The sequence below is a fragment of the Arachis stenosperma genome, chromosome 8, assembly GCF_014773155.1.
Source record: "Arachis stenosperma cultivar V10309 chromosome 8, arast.V10309.gnm1.PFL2, whole genome shotgun sequence".
Classification (NCBI taxonomy): domain Eukaryota; kingdom Viridiplantae; phylum Streptophyta; class Magnoliopsida; order Fabales; family Fabaceae; genus Arachis; species Arachis stenosperma.
Window position 1 is genome coordinate 54,878,957 of NC_080384.1, and position 20,704 is coordinate 54,899,660.

Sequence of the window (20,704 nt, forward strand, 5' to 3'; positions counted from 1 at the left end):
TGGAGAGAGAGCGTGATGTCACAGCGATCTTGGTTGGAGTAATAGCGCACGTGTTTTTTTAGCACAGGCCTAATTTTTTAAAATTTTACAATCAGATTTTTTAAAACTATTAAGTTAACCACTTGGCTGCATATAGAGTTAGTTACCTGTACTTTTTTTATCAAACAGTTATGAAAGTTGTTTCATTTTACATTTTTTACTTCATTTGATTATAGCTTAGGTAGCTTAATTAGTAGACATTTGTATATTTAAGTATTGTTTTCTTTTATCAATTTTTTTTTGTCAAAAATCAAAGTTGTCATTGACGTTTTCTTATTTTTAAAAATGTCTAAAGGGTATAATCAATTTTTAACCTGGTCTTTTCGTTGGGAAATGTTCATTTTTGAACGAATTTATCCTATGAAAATAATAATTCATAGTTTCATTTCCATCATTTTTCTTCCTATTCTGTACCCTCTATTCCTCCTCTCTCTCTCTCTCTTTCACTACTACTTAACGCTTTGCTCTTTCTATCCACATCCTCTTTTCCTCTTACCACGACTCTCCTCCTTTCTCCTGCTCGACCTTAGCATCTGCTGCCTTGATCTATATTCAAGTTTCCTCCGCCTTTGCCAAAAGAGATTCTAGCTTTAGCAAGATTCAATATAGTAAACAGAAGCAATGGAGGGCAAGGACTGAAGAACAGAATGAAAGAAAAACAGAGAAAAAGAAAGAAACTTGTGGCTTAAGCAATTTGTAAAGTTGAATACTAGAATACAAGAGTAGTAGTCTCACTAGTCACTGATTACAGATATATAGTGAGTAAAATAAAGCTAAATCAGTGAGTGAAGACTACTAACAAACTTTAATAAAATATCTAACAGTTCTGAACCACATGGCCTTGGCGAATGGCGACCACACAGCTGACAAGCTCCTTCTGCCACCTCTATTCTGCCTACAACCTCTACCTCTTCTGTTCATCATGCCACACTCACCTTGAAACTTGAAAGTCATAAGCAGTAGGTAGTTGTGGCAGATTAGCCATACGAAGCCCTCTTTAACACGTCATCATAGGCAACGAAAAATGATTCTGCCTCTGCAACCTTGAAAGTCCCTAAGCGAGACATCATTTAAGTGATGAATATGGTATATTCTTTTGTAGCAATGTGATCTTCTTCTTGGGTTTTATAACCAATTGCAAACAAGGAATCAACTAATCCTTGAATCTTAGACAAGTATTCTTTGACTGAACCAGTCTTTTTCACAAATTTCAACAATGATTTTAGGCTTTGAATGCGAGTAGCTGATGATTCTGAGAAACAGTCATTTAGAATGCGACATACCTCATGAAATCTAGTTCAGTGAATAGTCTTGTTCTTGAGAGAATTTGAAATAAATGCAACCAGCCAAGTAGTTGAAGTTAGATCATCTAGTCACCTTTCTTTCTAGGTGGTGGTTTCAGATTTTGTTTTCTTTGCAGCATTTTCCTCGAATTATTCTGGAATTTCGGCAGCTGATTGATGATCTTTGAGGTTGAGGCTCTAAATGATGAGAATCACAAGATGATGCCATGTAGTGAAATTATTGTCAGTGAATTTTTCAGAAATTGATAGTAGAACTTTTTTTCACCGATGAATTGAGAGTATGATAGACATGTTGATTATTCAAGACTGTTGCCTCTGGATACCATAAAGAATAACTTATTAAATTAGCGGTAACAATTAAAAAGTTACTAACGGGGATATGTAAGAATAACTTATCCAATTACGAACAATGATAAATAACAAAAATAAGGTAAATGTGAATATAAATTGCAACATTTTCTTCTATTTTGTCTTTATATCTATTATCTTAAAACTACTATTTTATCTTATATTTTTGTTATATATTTTTTATTTTATCTATTTTTCTCTTTTTTATCATTGTTTATTGTTCATCTCTTCTCATTTTCATAATTGATTTTGATTTTTTTTAATCCAATTGATATAATTTACAAATAATTATTTTGTACCAAAACCAAAGTTGTTATTTCTATTGAAATAACTTTTTATAATCTTTGTAAAATTCAAATTTTATTATTTAATTTATATTTATTGCAATATATGGTTATTGCTTTTCTAAATTAAATTTATATTTTAGATTCAACAAATTTGTTGCTTCAATATAGAAATTCAAAATTTGAATTCAAATTATATTCCAAATTAATATTTTTTTTTTCAATTTAGCATATTTATAACAACCATCAATCTCATAATTATTATATTGAGTACTTATAATCAATATAGAAATATAGGCAAATAATTAAATAAATATAAGAATAATAAGAAGATAAAAACTATTATACCATAAAATTGACAATATTATAGTACCAAAGTTAAAACGTAATACCCAGTGTACTAGAAACATGAAAGAAAAATCACTTCCACGACTTCCGCAATGACATGTTCTTCTCTGTTTCCTTTTTCATAACCTTGGCCACAGCCATCTCAAAGTCCTCCTGTGTCACATGTACTCTCCTCTCCCTCAAAGTAAACATTCCAGCTTCTGTACACACGGCTAAAACAAAAGAAAAAAGAAAAATGAATAGGATCGAGACAACTTAAAAACAGCTGGACAGACAAATGCAGCGTAAACAATGTGAAACGTACCTTAAGCTCTGCACCAGATGCTCCATTCATCTTCTCAGCAATCTTCTTCAAATCAATGCCACGCATTAAGTTCATTCTTCTTGAATGAATTTTCAAAATATCTAGCCGAGACTGCATGAGATTAACTCAGTGTCAGGAGTGATATGAACGCAGTGTGTGTAAGTGTATTTGCTTCTTTCCTGGAACAAGTATATAAAAGAGTAAATGCTAAGGTAGTAGGTACTTATGCATACCTCCTCATTTGGGTTTGGAAATTCAATCTTCCTGTCAATTCGTCCAGGTCTAAGGAGGGCTTGATCCAGGATATCAATCCGGTTTGTGCCATCAAAACCTGTATTGCATATTTTTCTTTAGAACTTGCTCATAAAATTGCTTAAATAAACATACATCTTAAATGAGTAAGATAGAGTGAAACATATTGTTTATATGTTACTTTTTTTTTCTATTTCTAGCCAGGCTAGTTTTAAAAAGTTCTCCTGAATGCATAATAGCAGTATAGCTCCAACATAAACAAACTGTATAACCTTGATTTTATTTGAAGCTTCAAATCCATCTAGCTGGTTGAGAAGTTCCAGCATAGTGCGCTGCACCTCACTATCACCATTGCCACTTCCAGATTCCATTCGAGCAGATCCAATACTGTCAATTTCGTCCATGAAGATAATTGATGGAGCATGCTCCCTGTGAAAAAGAGTAGTGTTACGTCACAATCATAATATGGTTAAGCATGTCTTCATCAGGCATAGTTCCTAGCATACAAACCAATAAAGCAATGAATCAAAGAATGTTAATGCAAAACTCTTTATAAGTATAATTTTTCTCTTTTCAACCGGCACTTACTTGAAATTGGAGAAGGATTAATATTTATGCCAAATTCATTCTCAGATTAATAAGCATCCAACTACAAAGTTCACAACCACAACATTACTAATAACAGAAGCATATTCAATCCAGAAAGTCGTGAAGCCACAGGGAGCCAGGCACATATTTTCCCCCCATTTCAATGAAGGGCAACACACAATGAGCATAACAAGCTGAGATAAGAAGAGAATGTACCTGGCCATGACAAAAAGTTCCCTGACCATTCTGGAACCTTCTCCAATGTATTTCTGAACTAATTCAGACCCAGATACCCTGATGAAGGTACAGTCAGTATGATGAGCCACTGCCCTAGCCAACAACGTTTTTCCAGTACCAGGTGGCCCATAGAGTAGAACACCCTGCGATTCATGAGATTGTCAGCAAATGGGGAAAGTGAAAAACGTATGCAAACAAAGAACAAAAAGTACAATATACTGATGGAAGCATGGTAAGTTATGTGACAATCTCAAAGAGATAGTACCTTAGGTTGAGCTATTCCAAGACTTTCAAACAGTTCGGGATGTTTAATTGGTAGCTCAATGACCTGAAAAATTGATGACATACACGAGACTCAGCAACAATTATAATTATTTTCTATGATGAATACACTTAAAAAATAAATATACAAAAAACGTGTATGCGGATTAAAAAGATGGATAAATAGATCTCACAAAATGCAAATATTGGAAGTATATCAGTCAATATCTTATATGATTACATACCTCTTTAATCTCCTTGATTTGCTGGTCTAAGCCACCAATCATGTCATAAGTAGAATCCGGAACTTTCTCAACTTTCATCAGATTGACCAATGGATCAACTTTGCTCGGTAGAATTAAATGAAGGACATAACTATCATTACAAAGAGCTACTCTTGTCGATTGAGTAATCTTTGTAATGTTAACATCTTTATCAATGTCCACCACATATTTCCCTTCTGGATGAACCTGAAGAAAGAATAGGAAAATCAGAACTTCATCTAGATTCTCATTAGTGATTATAATCAAAACATCCCATAAATAATCCAAATCCGTATAAAACACTCTTCAAGGACACAAAGGGTTCTGCAGACCAGAAAGACAACACTCCATAATCCAGAAAAAGGGACCTTTAAACGATAAAACATAGATCTGTAACAAATCAGACGAAGCTTAGGTGTCCTTAACTGAACAAAAATTTCAAAGAAGAATATGTCCATCAATGATTTAGAGTGCAAGTTCAAATGATACTTATGCCTATAGCAGAATGACACAACCATTTAGGTATCTTGAACAACATGCGAATCGAAGTAAATATTAAGATGCCAATTTTAGATAACGATAATTGTAATACAGGAGAGGAAACGTAAAAAGATTCAATTCACCAGAGAGTAGAATAAACAGTAAGCAGAGGAGCGAGACCGGACCTTGACTAAGACTTTGTTCTTTCCCATAACTTTCACAACTTCCCCTACATACGATCCGGGCTCCTGGAGAAACTGCAACTCCTCCCTGAGCATCCTCATTGTCCAAAGTTGCCATTAACCACAGAAACACCCTTTCATTAGTTAACTTAAATTATTAATTATAGCACTAAATCCAACCAAATAGTTTTTAAACGCATTAATTTTATTTTATAATAAAGGCAAGCATGTATAGATTAGGGCAAGGGTAAAGGTAAGGTTATGGTAAGGACTAAGGAGGGTACCTCTAGAATTGAGCTCATTGCGCTGAGCCTCGAGACGGTTGAGATTGTGCGTTTTCTGGCGGAGAAAGAGCTGTAGCTCATGGATGTGGAGAGAGTAGTACTGGCGGAGACCCTCCCCCTTGGAGGCTGGCTTGGCAGAGCAGTTTTCCTCCGGTGCAGCCTCCGCCGCATGTTTCATCTCTACGCTTATAAATTTTAAAATATCTTCTAAATTTAAAGTAATACATGAAATGTCATCCACCAAATCTTAAGATCTTTAGAAAAAGTACAAACTTAAATCCAAATATGAAATTCCAACATAAAAGTGTCATCAATCATCAAGATCTGTAAAAATTTGCTGCAGATTTGCATATGATATGATATGAAATGAAACATATATGAAATGAAAGTAAAAGCTCAATTTAGTTCTCCAAAGATTTTAGCACCATCAAGTTGGTCCTTTACACTCTAAACAGTTTGTACATCAATTTGGTCTCTCTATTTAAAATGGCATCTTCAGTCCTTCAGTCTAATATATATTTAAAGAATAAATGACCATTTGTACCCATGAGAGATGAAAACGCTGACATTCGTACCCATGATAGCCGGAAACTAGACTTGTACCCATGAGAGATGAGGTCCGTGTGACAAAAGTGACCCGCCTTGGTTCTGAGCTTGGTTCGTGGCATTCCGAACCTACGTGGCACTTCCACCCCCCCAAAAGCCTTTCTGACGTGGAATTGAACGTTGTTAATCAAAAGGGATAGGAAAAAGAAACGTCAATTCCCGCGAGAATCAGTGGAGCCCTAGCAGAGGTTCATCGTCACTGTTGGTCCATTCGAAGCAGGAGAAGACGGCCAGAGTGTGACGAATCGAGTAGCAAGGAGGGGCTTTTACCAGTCCTTTGGTATTCGACATCGAGGTGGTCACTCCCTTTGAAGAGTTACACAGGTATGTCGTTTCCCACCAATGAATAATTTGATATGTTGTTGCAAGTGGTTAGACAAACGTTACTGGCTAATGAAACCGAAAGAGTTGCTGTATTTCGTTCAGAATTGATAGAGAGTACTTTTAGGGTTTGTGTTAGCATCAGTTACAGAGAATGTGTGTTTATTGGTTTCTTAAATTTGACTTCCAGGGATAGCCACCGTCCACATAACTTTGTCAATTCATCATAGAGGAAGGTTTGAGAGAGAGCCAGTCGGTAAGGTTAGCTACATTGGTGGAGAAGTGACGGAGATAGAGAGGGTAAACGTTGATACCCTGAATGGTTTTTTCATCTCTGACTTGCTGAAGGACATTGGTTATACGTCCATTTCTGAGTTTTACTGGCTAGAACCTGGGAAGGAGCTTCATGATGGGTTGAGACTACTAAGGGTTGATATGGATGTAATTAGGATGTATGAGGCAGCCATGAAGAATGGAAATAGAATTAATCTGTACACAGAGCATCCTGTGGATCAGCCTGTTGTAGTGGAGGTTAAGGAATTGACTCCATCAAAGGGGAGAAGAAAGGTCTGTGTTAAAAGGGTACCAACTCCAAAGAAGACTCCAAGAAGAAGGTTAGCAGTAGTGGAAGATGATGATGATGCTGAGATAGTTAGTAATGTGCAAGTTGAAAAGCAGGCCCAAAAAAGTGCTGGCCCACAGCCCATAGTACAGGCCCATCAAGAGAACAGCCCAGCTCCTGTAGCAACTCAGGAACCGATTAACATTTCTGAACCTCCTCCAACACCTGTCCAGCCGGATGAGCCACCATCAACTCATTCCCAACCTACACAGCCACCTCTTGAGGTAGAGCAGCAACCATGTGAAACTCATGGGACAGACCCAATCCCTCCCCATGATGCCAATGTATCTGAAGCTTCACAGCAACCTTGGCAGTCTGATGATACAGACCAATTCATTCCCTCTCAGGCCAATGTATCTGACCATATTGCACCAGAGCAGCTCACCCAATACATCCCACATCCTTACACAAATCCACTTTCACAAGAAATCCCTGAATCAGCCCCACCTTCTGACTCCAACAGGACTCCCCAGAACAATGAAACCAATCCTTCAGATGAGGCTGAGGGTGAGAGAAAAAAGAACAGGAGAAGATCAACAAAGAGGCCCCCTCCTACAGGACAGTCATTCATACCTAATCCTGATCCAGACAAGCCTCCAACCTTCTATGTCCCAGTTGATCAGGAAGATTTTTCTGATGACAACGCTGGGTATCATTGCTATGAGTCTGAGGACTTGCATAGCATACCTAGTGATGAAGATTCTGATGAGACCACAGCCTTTCCTCAGAGTAATGCCGATGCCCCTGTTAGCCAGGTGAGGCTAGAAGTTGGAATGGAATTTGAGACTCTAAATCAATTTAGGAAAGCAGTCCGGAAATTTAATATAAACATCGGAAGAAGCATTTTCTTTGCACGCTGTGACTCTACAAGGTCGAAGGCTATATGCTATGATGAAGATTGTCCTTGGCAGATATACTGTGCCAAGAGGACATTTCCAGCAAGTTATCAGGTTAAGACCTTTGTCAACGAACACACTTGCAGTAGGGACAATCACTGCAAGTCAGCAGATGGTAAATGGGTGATTGATGAGCTAGAAGAAAGAATAAGACTTCAGCCAAACTTGAGTGTGAGAGAGGCTGACCAGTTTTTCAGATCTGAGTATGATATACTTATCAACGAGAGAAAGATTTATAGATCTATGAAGAAGGCGAAGGAGAGGATTGAGGGATCCGAGATTGCACAGTATGCAATTCTTCGCGACTATGCTAATGAGATTCTTAAGACTAACCCTGGGTCTACAGTTAGGATACACACAAATCCCATGCCTGATTCAAATCCAATTTTTCTGAGGATATATGTATGTTTTGAGGCTTGTAAGAAGGGATTTGTAGGTGGTTGTAGACCATTCATAGGATTGGATGGCACATTCCTTAGAGGGTATTATGGGGGGCAGCTTTTAACAGCTATAGGGCAGGATGCGAATAACCACATCTACCCCATTGCATATGCAATTGTTGAATCAGAAAACAAGGACAGCTGGAAGTGGTTTTTAGATATCCTTCAGGATGATGTGGGAGACTTTCAGGCAAACGGAATTAACTTCATGTCAGACATGCAGAAGGTATGTATGTTTTAATGCTGCACATGTGTTTTACATATGCTATGTATAGTTTTTCATGCTTCATAAATCAATTAGATATACATGCTTAGTGTATAATACTGATTAGTCTGGCTTAGATTTACATGCTTAGATTTACATGCTTCAAATGACATTATCATGAATGCTGTTTATGGTCACTGAAGTATGAAAGTTGAACAACTGTACAAGGATTGTTGTTGAAATATTGTTAATGTCATTATTAAGGTGATAAGTGATTGCTGGTCATATGAATGGTTATATGCAGGGGTTAATTCCTGCAGTCCAAGAAATTTACCCAAATGCCAACCACAGGTTCTGTGCCATGCATATATGGCAAAATTTTCGCAAGAAATGGGGTGACTTGCAGCTGAAGAAGTGTATGTGGTCATGTGCTAAGGCCTCTACGACACAAGACTTCAATGCTGCAATGGATAAGCTGAAAAAGATCAACGTAGGGGCTTGGGAATACTTGGACAAGATCAGTCCAAAACAGTGGAGTAGAGCACATTTTAGCGAGTATCCAAAGATGGACAACTACACCAATAACAACTGCGAGGTGTTTAATGCCAAGGTAAAAAAGATGAGGGGGAAGCCTATCGTAACCATGTTGGAAGAAGTTAGGTGCTACGTCATGCGAATCATGGCAAGAAACAAAAAGGCCTTGATTGGGTACAGTGGGAGGTTAGCCCCAACCCAACAGAGCAGATTAGAAAGAGAAAAGAGAGAGAGCAACAAATGGAGACCCCTTCCAACCGGAGATGACGCGGGAAATGTTTATGAAGTCCAATGTCTTCCCATTAAGGTCAGTGTGGACTTGGGCAAAGGTACATGTAGTTGTAGACTGTGGCAGTTGACTGGGCTATCTTGTAGACATGCATGTGCTGCTCTAGCTTACCAGAATAGAAGACCTGAAGAGTATGCACATAACTGGCTAACTATGGGTGCTTATAATGCTGCATATCAGATTTCAATGCGCCTAGTTCCAAGCCAAGAGTTCTGGGAGCATATGGACAGCCTACCAATTCTGCCACCCAGGTACAAGAAGCCAATCGGAAGACCTTCAATGAAAAGAGACAAAAAAAATGATGCCCCTAAGGATAAGAGTGATCCTCATAGAACTAAGCGGAGGATTGCAACCATCGTGTGCAAATACTGCCTCCAGGTGTGTGCAGTGAACTATAATTCGTTGTTTAAGTTCATCTTTACTATAATTCGTTGTTTAAGTTCATCTTTACTATAATTCGTTGTTTAATTCGTTGTTTAAGTTCATGTGTAGCCTGGTCATAACAAGCGAAGCTGCAAGAAGAGAAAGGAAGCAATGGGTGAAGCGAGTGCTGCCCCACAAGTCCCTGCAAGTGATGAGGATGAAGATATGCTGACTGAAATGAACTATGAGGAGACATTAGAAGCTGCTGAGGCTGCAGCAGCAGCAACTGAGGTGGGAAACGGTTCAACAGCAGCCCAGACTTCACAGGTCAGTTAGTTACTTGATTCAGTTCGTTAATTATATTTGTTTAACGACCCATGTTGGTAAACTGGTTGTTCTTTCGAATCCAGCCTCCACCTTCGATGCCACAACCACCAGCCACACAACCCCATGATGCCACAACCACTGGAGCAGGCAAGAAACAACATAAAAGGAGAAGTGTCAAGCGACCACCCCCTTCTGCACATACCACAGAAGCTTCTGCACCATCTCCAAGGCATCCAACCACAACCCCTTCCACACACAACTCTCAAACAACCCCAAATCCACTGCAGGGTGCTAGTGCAGGCACAACCACAAGGTTCGTGCAGTTCATGCCTACAATAGATGTGGACGGTATTTCTAGGACTAGAGGCATACATGTTAAAGGCAGGGGTGAAGGAAGAGGTCGAGGCAGGAGAGGTGCATCAAGCGGAGCAAAAAATGGAATTTCCAGCGGGAGCAGTAACTCAACACCAATGTCATAGACTGTGTTGCTTATGTTTTTTTGCTATTCTGATGTAATTGCCATTACTCATATACTTATTTTTGAACCACTTCCTGGTTTATTACAATATGTTGGAGTAGGCAGCATTCATGTTTTGCTTGTTCTGCCTGTGACATGCTACTCTTACTCTATTTAACTATGTTTTTTTGGTTTATATCATGCTCAGTCCAGTTTTTGAGCTAGCTTTCATGCTTTTATACTTCATCCCCACAACCATCAGGTCTCTATGTCACATATTGAGCTTAATTCTGATTCTTTTAGTAGAAAATATACTTGCATGTGCATATATATCCAACTGAGTACCAATAACAGTTCTCATATAGAAGTAACAGGGCAGCAACAGAATCAAACTGTGTATGTCAAAAACAGGAAACACATTCATAGTCTCATGATTTACAAAGACCCTAGTTCCATACAAATTTTACATTTTCAGAAAGAAATACAGCAGAAATATCAAACAAAATGCAACAGCCAAGGCTATCCATACAAGCAACACTCTAATACCCTTAATTTCACCCCTAATTTCAACCCTAAGTTTCTCTATCCCTGTCGCCAGGATTGATGATGCTTCGTGATTTTCCCCAACTTCAGTGACAATGAGCCCATCATCATGCCTTGGATAAGAACTCCCTGACTGTCTTCTGGCCAAACATCTTGCTATGCCCTCCCATCCTTCTTCGATTTCATCAACCCATACAAAGTATTTGCAGTCTCTTGTCTGCCAAAACAACACAAATGCACCGATTCGTCAACTTAAATGCAAACAAAACTTTCTCACCTGGACTCCAACAGCATCTGCCCTTACCGCCCATAGAGGACATCTGATGAACCATCGATTAGGGTTCGTAACGGTGCCAGACTCCATCAACGCAAAGTCTCTTCCACAGAAGCATCTGCCATCCAGCTTCTTCACCTTCTTCTTCTTCGAACTTGACGAAGAACTGCCACTGCCATCACTTGGAGCAGGGGTAAATCTGCGGGAAGACATTGAGGGAGGTACGAACCAAGCTTCGATTGAGATTCAACGTCACACTCGTTGACATCCAACAAGTTTCGATTCTCTGGATCCTGGTTTGTATTGGGGAGGGTTGAAGCTACCTAGGGTTTTCATTTCGTTAGTTCAGCCTATCCCTTTTGATTAACAACGTTCAATTCTACGTCAGAAAGGCTTTTGGGGGGGTGGAAGTGCCACGTAGGTTCGGAATGCCACGAACCATGCTCAGAACCAAGGCGGGTCACTTTTGTCACACGGACCTCATCTCTCATGGGTACAAGTCTAGTTTCGGGCTATCATGGGTACGAATGTCAGCGTTTTCATCTCTCATGGGTACAAATGGTCATTTATTCTATATTTAAATACCAGTTGGTCCTTAAATTGATGATTATTTTGTTCTACAAAAAACCAACTCGATGTTAAAAATCTTGGAAGCAACTGATTTGATATCCTACATGTCTTAAACCAATTTGAACATTTACTCTATCAGTTAACATATCATATTTCAATATTTGAATTTCATTCCCAATACTACCTGAAACTAAATAAGCATACAAAGTTGACATAGTTGGATTACATAGGACTAATTTCATTAATCTTGTACTATTAGGCAAAGAAACATAAGACATTCACAACTTAAAAAAAAAATTTGGCCAATAAGAAACATATCATATTCAATCATCAATGCATAATAACAAGAATCATGTACAAACAAGCATTGATTTTCAAAGATTGGGCCAAAATTTTCACTAAAAGCTCTGAGGTATATTGTCGAACACTTGGCGTGCAAGAGCATAAACAACACAAAATAGCGCCAAGAAACATTCTTTGCAACACCAATTCAAAATTCAGCACCAATAACATGAAAAATCAGCAGCATTTCGTAATGACTCACCAAAGTATCAGCCAATCAATCCAAACAAATTGAAATTCAAACTCAAGAAACTCTTAACAGCATGTTTAACTATGTATAAACTAACTAATTCTAATCAGAAAATCCTAATTCTAACCTAAACACAACTAACAGCAGCAAATAATCCTAACCAAATCAAATTAACACTAGAATCAACATATAACTAATCCTAAATTAACTAAAACAGAGAAGAAAAGGTGATCTGGGAACCTGAGTCGAAGAACAGAGCAAGAACTCAGGAGAGGGATGCAGTGGCAGTGTCCAGCCGCTGCTGCGTCTGAACTCACTGGAACTAGAGTGGCTCTGTTCTGATTCTGCCACTGAGAATGAGGGAGGCAGGGGCGAGCTAGAGAGCCGCAGTGCGAGGTTGTGAGGAGGGGAAGAAGACAGTCGTGGCGGAGCTGGATGGTAGCCGGCGGTGAGACAGAGAAGGCAGGAGACAGGGGAAGAGAAAGGGTTTTCGCGGTGGTTGTTCGGTGAGGGTGGAAGAAGAAGAAGAAGAAGAAGAAAGAAGGGAAGAAGAAGAAGAAGATGACGGTGGAGGTTCAGTGGTTCTGACGGAGACGCTGGGGGTGATGATCGATGGTGGCGCTGCATTGGTGGTCGAAACGGCGAGAAAAGGGTGGTGGATGGTGGTGTGATGGTTTGCCGGAGGTGGTTCTGTGGTGGTGAAGGACGATGGTGATGGTGGAGGGTGATGAGGAGCACTAAAATTGCAGAATCCCACCAACATAATCAAACGCCAAAATTGCAGCCCAAATTCACAACTTCACAAGTGCAGATTCAGTCATTCACAATGAGAGAGAGAGAGAGAGAGAGAGAGAGAGAGAGAGAGAGAGAGAGAGAGAGAGAGAGAGAGAGAGAGAGAGAGAGAGAGAGAGAGGAACTTACTTGCGGACAGAGGAGGAAGACAGCGACGCGCTGAGAGAAAAGGGGCTCCGGTTCCGGTGACAGGCTCAGCAGATTGAAGAGAAATACAGAATATCAACTTCAATAAAAACGTGTTAATGGTTGAAGTGTATACTAGATTGTTTCTAGAAAAAAAAAAAACATATAAATCATAACAACAAAAAACATAAAATTATACAGATCAAAAATTAAAAATTCTACCAAAATTCATACATCTTTCGGCCACAACAAAAACATATAGATTAGTAAAAAAATCAAAATAATTAATATATCAAAAATTGAAGATTGAAAAATTAAATAGAAGCAGCAACCCTACCACACCGAGAAAATGGAAGCGCGTAGCAGACTGTAGAAGAGGAGCCTGATAGGCGCGGAGCTTCTGGTCAGCCCGGCATGCGAAGTAACAAGGAGGGGGTGAGTCGGGTGACGCCGACGACACGTGACAAGCTACGGCGAAGTGCGACTAGCAAGCGCAGAGAACAACCAGGAAGCTAGGCGAACGACGACGCAGCAAGGAGGAGGTGATGCATCGACGCCGGCGAATCGCGTGCGGCTGGGAGGAGATGAGGCTGGCAGTGAGCGCGACACAGTGGGGAAAAGGAGGAGGTGAGGCAGCGTGATAGATTAGAAGAACAAGGAGGTTAGAGGTAGAGGAATGGAGCCATGGAGGTTCAGATTTGGGAAGAAGAAGTGAAGGAGAAGAGGGAGGTTGTCAGGTTGGGGCTCATGTTGTATGGGTGTAAAGGTGTCTTTCATGCCAAGGAAAGCTCAAGGGTTTTTTTTTTTTTGGTCTGGAGAAAAGCTCAAGGGTTGGGATTCATTCGGACAACCTGGGCTTGCTCTTCTAGAAGGCCCATTTTGTTAACAAAGAAGCTGAAACCTCATCAATCCAAATCGGGTTTTAAGCTGCCTCAATTCATTGGATTTTTTGGCCCTTTTATCCAAACATCACTCTTTTACCCTCTTTTAGTTTTTAAAAAAAAATAAAAATAAAATACGATTTATAATTTAAAAAATTCTTATTAAATATGGCTTATTTCGATGTACTTATATATTTCTGGAGACAATAATAATGATTGTCATTATTAAATATGGCTTTTTTTAATTTATAATTAAAAAATTTTTTGAAGAAGTCATGCTTGTTGTTTGTGTATTTTTGTGTACTCCTATATACTGTTTGTAGATCTATATACTATTTGGAGATGATCATAATAGATTAAAATAGCGGTATTGAAAAAAAATTAAAGAGAGTTTGCCGGGGGATAGGCGAACTCTATAACTATAATTTTTATAGAGTTCGCCCGGGGTGCAGCAAACTTGCTCTATACAAAAAAAATAATATTCGGAGAATTAAAGTTTAAAATGGTGTTTGGGAAAATATGAATTTCTTTTTTATTTCCGAAAAAAATCCTCATTGTAGTTAACCTAACTGATGTGTACCCCACTATACTCGGAGATAAGATCCAAACAGAAACCGAGCTTGAAACCCGGAAGCTAACAAACAGGAATAGAAAACTGCGACCAGGTTGCTCTTATCCATTGGGCGCTATCCACAAAACAACGGAAACCGCTACCCAAGCAAGGTAACAACTCTGTGCAAGTCAAAGATACTAACAACGGCACTTATCAGATTTATCGGAACTCACTAAACACAAAACTCAACTATAAAACCAGGCCACATAACCCATGAAAAGCCAGGTTACAGAACTCTCTCTGATTTATCTCTCTTATTCTGATATTACTCACATACTTACTTGAGCGTCAGAGTGCTTTGTGCAGGTGCTCCCGCCGCTGTGTTTCAAAGGATCGAGGCATACCTCTGGCATTGCCCCTGGACAACGTATAGCTCGACCCAGGACTTGAGTGACCCCTCAGAGGCCATACATCTCGGTCCACTCAGGACGGAACATCTGGCGCCCACCGTGGGTCCCAAGAGTCAACCTAACCCCACCTTTTTACTTCATATTGCACTTTGTATCTTCTTTGTGTAGGGTTTCTCAACTCTCCGATATGGCCGATAATGGAGTTCACCAAATCACTCAGGCCGAGCTCCTGGCCCAGATGGTAGAACTGCAAGCTGAAGTTCGAAGACTCGCTGAGATGTCCACTCGAAACAACGCCGGCAAACACGAGGAGAACGGCCCTAAGGGCCCAGGCAAAGACAACACAGACCTACTGAATGTCAATCCTCCAAAGGAGAAGTTAACCTTGGACAACCCGTTCTCCGAGGAAATCACCAACTATCAGATGCCAAAGAATTTTACACTGCCCTCTTCCCTTGAGCCGTATAAGGGGATTGGTGACCCCCGGGCTCATATTAAGAAATTCTAATCTATGATGTTCTTTAATGGCCCTAACAATGAACCCGTGCTTTGCAGGGCTTTTCCCACATACCTTGATGGAGCTGCATTACTTTGGTTTTCAAAATTACCTGAAGGATCAATCTCTTCATTTGAAAAATTGGCGAAGTCCTTCATCGACTACTTCGCGGCGGCGCGGATATATGTACATGGATCAGACTACTTAGGAACCATCCGCCAAGGTCCACAAGAAAGCCTAAACGACTATATGACGAGATTCGCAGAGGCTACCATGGAGATAATAGACCTGAACCCGGCTGTCCACCTACACGCCATCAAGTCCGGTCTCAAGCCCGGGAAGGTCAGAGAAACAATCGCGGTAACAAAACCAAAAACATTGGAAGAATTTCGAGACAGGGCGGCCGGACAAATGGAGATCGAGGAACTCTGTGAAGCCGAAAAAACAGAAAGAAGGCGACCCCGAAGGGAGGAAAGCCGAACAATAAGGTCGGCCGACCACAAAGACTCCAGGAAACCATTCAAGCTCACCCCAAAGTTCGACAATTACACTTGGTTCAACACAAAAAGGGAAAAGATAATTAAAGAAATACTTAATGCCAAAATCATAAAACCTCCGACAAGAGCAGAAAATTATCAAGACCAACGATTCGTCGACAAAAGTAAACACTGGGCTTTCCATCAGAAGTACAGACATACAACTGACGAGTGCGTCATAGCTAAAGATCTGCTGGAAAGATTAGCTCGGCAAGGCCTTCTGGACAAATATATCGAAGGAAGAAGACATAAGGAAAACGGCCGAGACCCAGAAGAACGCCAACAGACCTTAGGGAGCAAAGAGGACAATAAATGGTCGAACAGTACACCACCAAAAGCCATTATAAATTGCATTTTCGGAGGGTTTGCCAGCAGAGTTGCAATAACCTCGACAAGAAAAAGAAGCTACCGCGCAATGCTGGCAATCGAAGGAACAACCCCGCAAAACAAAGACAAGTTCGACCTTCAAATCACCTTCAGCCAGACAGACATATGCTCGGCAGCACCAAAACTAGACGACCCGGTGGTAATCTCTATCCAAACAGGCGAGCTATTGGTAAGAAAAGTCCTTTTGGGCCCAGGTAGCAGTGCAGATGTAATTTTCTATTCCACTTTTCTAAAAATAAAATTATCTGAAAAACTGATACAACTCTCATTCGGAGAACTAGTAGGTTTCTCTGGGGAAAGGGTCCCCATCAAGGGATACATATGGCTAAAGACAGTGATAGGAGAAGGCTTATTATCAAAAACTATAGATTTACAATACCTGATAGTTAATTGTCCCAGTCCTTATAATATTATTCTCGGAAGACCTGCTCTGAACATATTCAGAGCAGTAGTGTCCACCTTTCATCTGTATGTTAAATTTCAGGTACAGGACGGAAGCATAGCAACGCTTCACTCAAATCACCAACAAGCTCACCAGTGCTACAACGCAAGCCTGAAGAAGTCGAAAATAAAAGAGAAGCATCAGCAAGAAGTCAAAGCGATCCTCAGTCAGAATGAGGTCCTAACCCTGGCCGAGCTCGATCCCTGAATGGACACTAAAGAAAGACCTCAACCAACAGATGAACTCCAGAAAATTCCATTGACCAACAAGCTAGAGCAGGCAACATACATCAGTCAAGCTTTACATGGACAAGAAAGGTCAGACCTTATCAAGGTGTTACAAGCCAACGCCGATCTCTTCGCCTGGACTCCAGCAGACATGCCAGGTATAAATCCAGATGTAATTTGCCACAAGCTCGCCACTGACAGAACGGTCCGACCTATAGCTCAAAAGAAAAGGAATCTCGGAACAGAAAAATCAAAGGCAGCCCTAGAAGAAACCGAAAAACTCCTTAAAGCTAACTTCATCAAAGAAATTCGATTCACCACATGGCTATCAAACGTGGTTATAGTAAGGAAAAGCTCAGGTAAATGGCGCATGTGCGTCGACTTTACAGATTTAAACAAGGCATGTCCTAAAGATGCTTATCCCTTACCATGTATTGATAAACTTGTAGACAATGCATCAGGTTTCAAAAGCTTAAGCTTCATGGATGCATACTCTGGCTACAACCAGATCCTCATGCATCCGGAAGACCAAAGCAAGACAGCATTCATAACTGAACATGGAAATTTTTGTTATAAAGTAATGCCATTTGGCCTAAAGAATGCAGGTGCAACCTACTAACGGCTGATGGACAAAGTATTTCGCCATCAAATAGGTCAGAACATGGAAATCTATGTGGATGATATGGTCGCCAAAACCACTCACGAGAGATCACACTGTGACGATCTCAAGGAGATATTCGGACAGATCCGAGCATACAACATAAGACTCAACCCGGAGAAATGTGCCTTCGGAGTTCAAGGAGGTAAATTCCTCGGATTTATGCTAATCTCACGAGGGATTGAAGCAAACCCTGAAAAATGTGGAGCAATACTTAATATGGCAAGCCCTAAAACGATGAAAGAGGTCCAACAGTTAGCAGGGAGAGTAGCCGCACTATCACGATTCCTGCCGGCAGTGTCAAACCGATCATATCACTTCTTCCAAACAATGACGAAGAATAAAGAATTCGAATGGACTACAGAATGCGAGACAGCATTCGCCGAGCTTAAAGCCATCCTGTTATCACCACCAGTATTACAAAGACCGGAAGTCAGTAAACCTTTATATTTATACTTGTCTACTTCCAGTTATTCTATAAGCTCGGCTCTCGTTGTTGAAATAGGAAGACTACAGAAGCCAGTATATTTTGTCAGCAGAGTAATGCAACCAACAGAACAGAGGTATCCAAGAATAGAGCAACTAGCCTTAACACTTGTAACAACAGCCAGAAGGCTCAGGCACTACTTTTAAAGCCACCCAATAATTGTAAGGACAAATCAACCGCTAAGGCAAATATTGACAAAGCCAGAGTTGGCCGGACGACTTATCAAGTGGTCTGTCGAGCTCTCAGAATTCGACATCCAGTTCCAATCAAGACTAGCCTTGAAAGCACAAATCCTTGCAGATTTTATCTCCGAGCTAACACCAGACGAGCACCACAACAACAAGGCCTGGGAGTTACATGTTGACAGAGCATCGAGCCGAGAAGGAAGCAGAGCAGGGATAATCCTGAAAGAAGAGGACAAAGTAATAGCCGAGCAATCCCTCCAATTCCACTTCTCGGCAAGCAACAATAAGGCCGAGTGTGAGGCGCTCATAGCAGGGCTCAAGCTCGCCCTCAACTTTCAAGTGTACGAACTTATGGTGTATTGCGATTCTCTCTTGGTGGTTCAACAAATCCGAAGAGAATTTCAGGTAAAAGATCCCTTGCTGGAGCGCTACTGGCTCATAGCTAAGGATCTCATTTCAAAATTCAATTCATTCACCATATTACATGTACATAGAGAAAAAAACGTTAGGGCAAACATATTATCTAAACTCGCCGCCACTAGGGCAGACACACAAGCATCAGCATTATCACAACTCACACTTAAGAAACCAAGCATTGAATTATTATCTATAAGCATTAATCACCTCCATGACTGGAGGATACCTTTTCTTGAGTACATCAATGCAGGTATCATACCCAGAGATGAACCCAATCCACAGCACTTCAAACGAAAAGCGAGTCTTTACACAAACATAGCTGGGGAACTATACAAACGTGGTTTCTCGTAACCATTGTTAAAATGCCTAAGTAACAAGGAAGCGAAAGAGGTGATGGATAAAGTACATGAGGGCGTGTGTAGAAACCACATCGGAGGACGAGCCCTCGCCGCAAAGATCGTCCGCACCAGATATTACTGGCCGAGCATGAAAAAAGATTGCATAACAAAGGTAAAGGCATGTGACAGCTGTCATAAACACGCCACCATTTCCACAAAGCCGGCCGAGGCCATGCACAGCCTAGAGGTAAGCTGGCCCTTTCACAGATGGGGTCTTGATATTCTCGGCCCATTTCCGATAGCACCAGGCCAGGTAAAATTTCTTTTAGTATCCATAGACTATTTCTCCAAATGGATAGAAGCACAACCCTTAGCAAGAATAACAGCCGAAAAGGTATGATCTTTTATATGGAAAAACATTATATGTCGATTTGAAATACCAAAGGAAATAAGATCAGATAATGGTAGACAATTTACAGATAATAAGCTCGCCTCATTTTAAAATATTTTAACATACAGCATCATTTTAGCTCGGTCGAACACCCACAAACCAACGGGCAGGCTGAAGCTGCTAACCGAGTTATATTGCAGGCAATAAAGAAAAAACTCAATGACGCAAAAGGAGAATAGGCAGAACTAATACCAGAAATATTATGGAGCTACAATACAACAATGCATGCCGCCACAGGTGAAACGCCCTTCATGCTAGTCTATGGATCGAAGGCACTAATCCCTATTGAGGTCGGAATACCCACATTAAGGACCGAGCTATATGACGAACAACACAACGCGGACGTGAGAAACGCCGAACTCGACCTGGCGGATGAGGATAGAAACATCGCAGCGCTCAAACAAAGAGCTAAAAAACAATTGATGGAAAGGAAATACAACAAAAAGGTCGTCCCAAGAACATTCAGCAAGGACGATCTAGTCCTCAGACGAACAGAAGATGCGAGATGACCACCTCTACACGGAAAGCTCGCTGCCAATTGGGAAGGACCATTTCGAGTAGCAAAGGTGCTCGGAATGGGAGCTTACCAACTACAAACACTACAAGGCAATCCAGTTTTAGGGAATTGAAACATCTCTTCCTTAAAGATGTATACCTCATAATTTGTACTATTACCGAATGAAGGTACTCTTTTTTCTCCTTAGAGCCTTTTTTCCAAATAAAAAGGGTTTTGCCTAAGGAGGGTTTTAATGAGGCCGGACGCCCTATTTACCCAAACAAATATGATCGATCATTTGAAACAAATCCCTATCTTACTAACAATGGGCAGAAACAATCACACATTTAATCATAAAATAGACATTGTCAACAGAGCCAAACCATGGCCAAAATAAGTAAATCTTATCCAAAGTTCAAACAACAAAAAACTAACAGATGGTCAACAAACAACAAACGGTCACCATTACATGCCAAACGAACAGCCAAATCCAAAGTAAACAAAACAAACTAAGAGGAAAGAACATTCTCATCATGTTCCTCCACAGTGCCATCCATGACTAACTTTCCATCAATCACAATCTTAGTCACGTCCAGCCGATCACAATCAAAGTCAGGGGCCAATAAAGCAATCTGGCTCACCGCGCGATCGAAACCGGAAGAAAACATC

General features: G+C 40.4%; 2 protein-coding genes across 2 annotated transcripts; one reads left to right on the forward strand and one right to left on the reverse strand.

Moving 5' to 3' along the window:
• Positions 1 to 702: 702 nt before the first annotated feature.
• LOC130945981 (26S proteasome regulatory subunit 8 homolog A-like) lies at positions 703 to 13,853 on the reverse strand. Its single transcript, XM_057874665.1, has 12 exons — positions 13,409 to 13,853; positions 13,075 to 13,171; positions 5,175 to 12,096; positions 4,894 to 5,024; positions 4,211 to 4,435; positions 3,970 to 4,032; positions 3,684 to 3,847; positions 3,144 to 3,308; positions 2,861 to 2,975; positions 2,624 to 2,738; positions 2,368 to 2,535; positions 703 to 1,658 (listed from the first exon to the last, which is right to left on the reverse strand). The coding sequence occupies exons 4-11, from the start codon at positions 4,990 to 4,992 to the stop codon at positions 2,396 to 2,398; spliced, it is 1,086 nt and encodes a 361-aa protein (XP_057730648.1). The 5' UTR covers positions 4,993 to 5,024; positions 5,175 to 12,096; positions 13,075 to 13,171; positions 13,409 to 13,853; the 3' UTR covers positions 703 to 1,658; positions 2,368 to 2,395.
• LOC130946255 (uncharacterized) lies at positions 12,589 to 16,983 on the forward strand. The gene is made up of 4 exons (XM_057874926.1): positions 12,589 to 12,659; positions 15,084 to 15,377; positions 15,471 to 16,503; positions 16,819 to 16,983. The coding sequence occupies exons 1-4, from the start codon at positions 12,589 to 12,591 to the stop codon at positions 16,981 to 16,983; spliced, it is 1,563 nt and encodes a 520-aa protein (XP_057730909.1).
• Positions 16,984 to 20,704: the final 3,721 nt, after the last annotated feature.